At 40.7% G+C, this 1,780-nt stretch overlaps 1 protein-coding gene across 6 annotated transcripts in view; it reads left to right on the forward strand.

Moving 5' to 3' along the window:
* The window catches only part of Cul2 (cullin 2), a 122,691-nt gene that overhangs the window by 44,481 nt on the left and 76,430 nt on the right, over nt 1–1,780 (forward strand). For 5 of the 6 annotated variants that reach the window (XM_004641830.2, XM_023701934.1, XM_023701937.1 and 2 more), the window contains exon 2: nt 486–626. In XM_004641830.2, coding sequence (XP_004641887.1) covers nt 508–626 — 119 coding nt within the window. In that variant the 5' untranslated portion in view covers nt 486–507. Of the gene's footprint in view, nt 1–485; nt 627–1,780 lie in introns of those variants that run through there. The other variant, XM_023701938.1, reaches the window with a different exon arrangement.

Here is a 1,780-nt window from a genome sequence, read left to right on the forward strand (position 1 = left end):
TTTTTGTGACAAGCTCAGCACACCCTGGGGGCTGGGCTGGTGCAGCATGTGGTACCAGGAATTGAACCACAGTCCCTGCGATTGCTTAAGCAGGCACTTTAGACAGCTGAGCTATCTCACTGGCCCCTCAGCCTCTAAATCAAGGACTACAGACCACAAGGATTTGTGGGCAAAGTGTTTTTGTTGATCATTTCCTGCATACTTTTGCATGATGGGGGTTGGGATTTTGGTTAGGCTCCAACTTTTCTCCAACATACTAATGAAGCTTAAAAATCAAGTGAAACCTTGTTCACAAATGAAAGTTTCTCATCCTATGAAATTGCTTGTCTGGTTGTGAAAAGGGGTAGTCAACTTTAGTGTTTTTAATATGTACATTTCTGTTTTCACTTTTTAATTTATTGTGCCATTTTAAAATTAAATCACTTTAAAAACAAATAACCAAGTGTGTGGAATTAAAGCTAACAGTATTTATTGTTTGTCAACAGATTTCAACACTAAACTTGCACAATGTCTTTGAAACCAAGAGTAGTAGATTTCGATGAAACGTGGAACAAACTCCTAACTACAATCAAAGCAGTCGTCATGTTGGAATATGTTGAGAGAACGACATGGAATGATCGTTTTTCGTATCCTTTTGTGGCATTTTGATAAATGTTATGAAATTGACAAGGGTAGTGAAAAGTGAGAATTTGTTTAAATTTATTGAAACTGGAGGACTTCCTATGTCAGCATTTTCAAATATATTATTTACATTTCCATGTTCATCCTTCCTTGTGATAACTAATTTTATAACCTTTTATTTCATACTTATTTAGCACTTAACTGTATGTTCCAATCAAGTACTAGCTAGTTGACCCTGCTTAGCTTCTGTGATTAGACAAGATTGGGCACATTCAGGGTGGTATGGTGATAAACTGAGCACTTGATATATCTTTCAGGGATAACTTTAGGCTTTGGGAATAGAGTTGTGATTTAAACCAGCTCTTATTATAGTGAGAGAAACAGACAGTTATCGCATTGTAAAAAGTCTAATGTCAGTGTCTCCTAACAATAGGCAGAGATAGTGTGTTGTGAACTGCAGGGACAGGATTGGAGAAGACATGGAGTGCTTGTATGCAGGGGGGCCCTTTAGATAAGGTGGTTTTAGAGCATCTGAGAATGATGACACTTGGGTGCAGACTTCAGCAAAGTGAGTGAGCAGGCAACCTGGATATCTGGGGTAAAAGTGTTTGTGTGCCTTCTACACTATAGCAAAGTAGTTGAAACTTCTAAGTAGGAAGAGTTTGTTTTGCCAAAGTTGCCTCCGGGCCTCTGTTGGGGCAGCACATCAGAGTAAGAGCTGGTGGGCTCAGGGTGGCTAGGAGCTAGAGAAGCAGGAGCTGGGATCCAAGGATCCCTTCAGGGCACAGCCACATGACCTAACTTCTTTCCCGAGGCACTTCATGTCCCCCAAGGGTTCTACCACATCCTCATAGTGCCATAAGTAAGGGCCCAAGCCCTTAGCACTTGGGTTGGGGGCACACCTGCAAGTAATAGGATGTTCTAGGTGGAGGTGGAATAACAAGTTCAGTAATTGAGATGGAAACATATTTTGCTTCTCAGTTCTGGTGATGGAACCCAAGGCCTTTCTACTGAGCTACATTTCCCACTCTTAATTTATTTTTTATTTTTTAAAGAAAGTCTGTTGCCCAGGCTGGGCTCCACTTTTGAACTTTGTTGAGCATTTCCCAGCCGTGTGCCATGGTGCCTAGCTGGAACCTTTTTTTTTTTAATTTTTAAT

The sequence above is a fragment of the Octodon degus genome, unplaced genomic scaffold (assembly GCF_000260255.1).
Source record: "Octodon degus isolate 3935 unplaced genomic scaffold, OctDeg1.0 scaffold00144, whole genome shotgun sequence".
NCBI lineage: Eukaryota > Metazoa > Chordata > Mammalia > Rodentia > Octodontidae > Octodon > Octodon degus.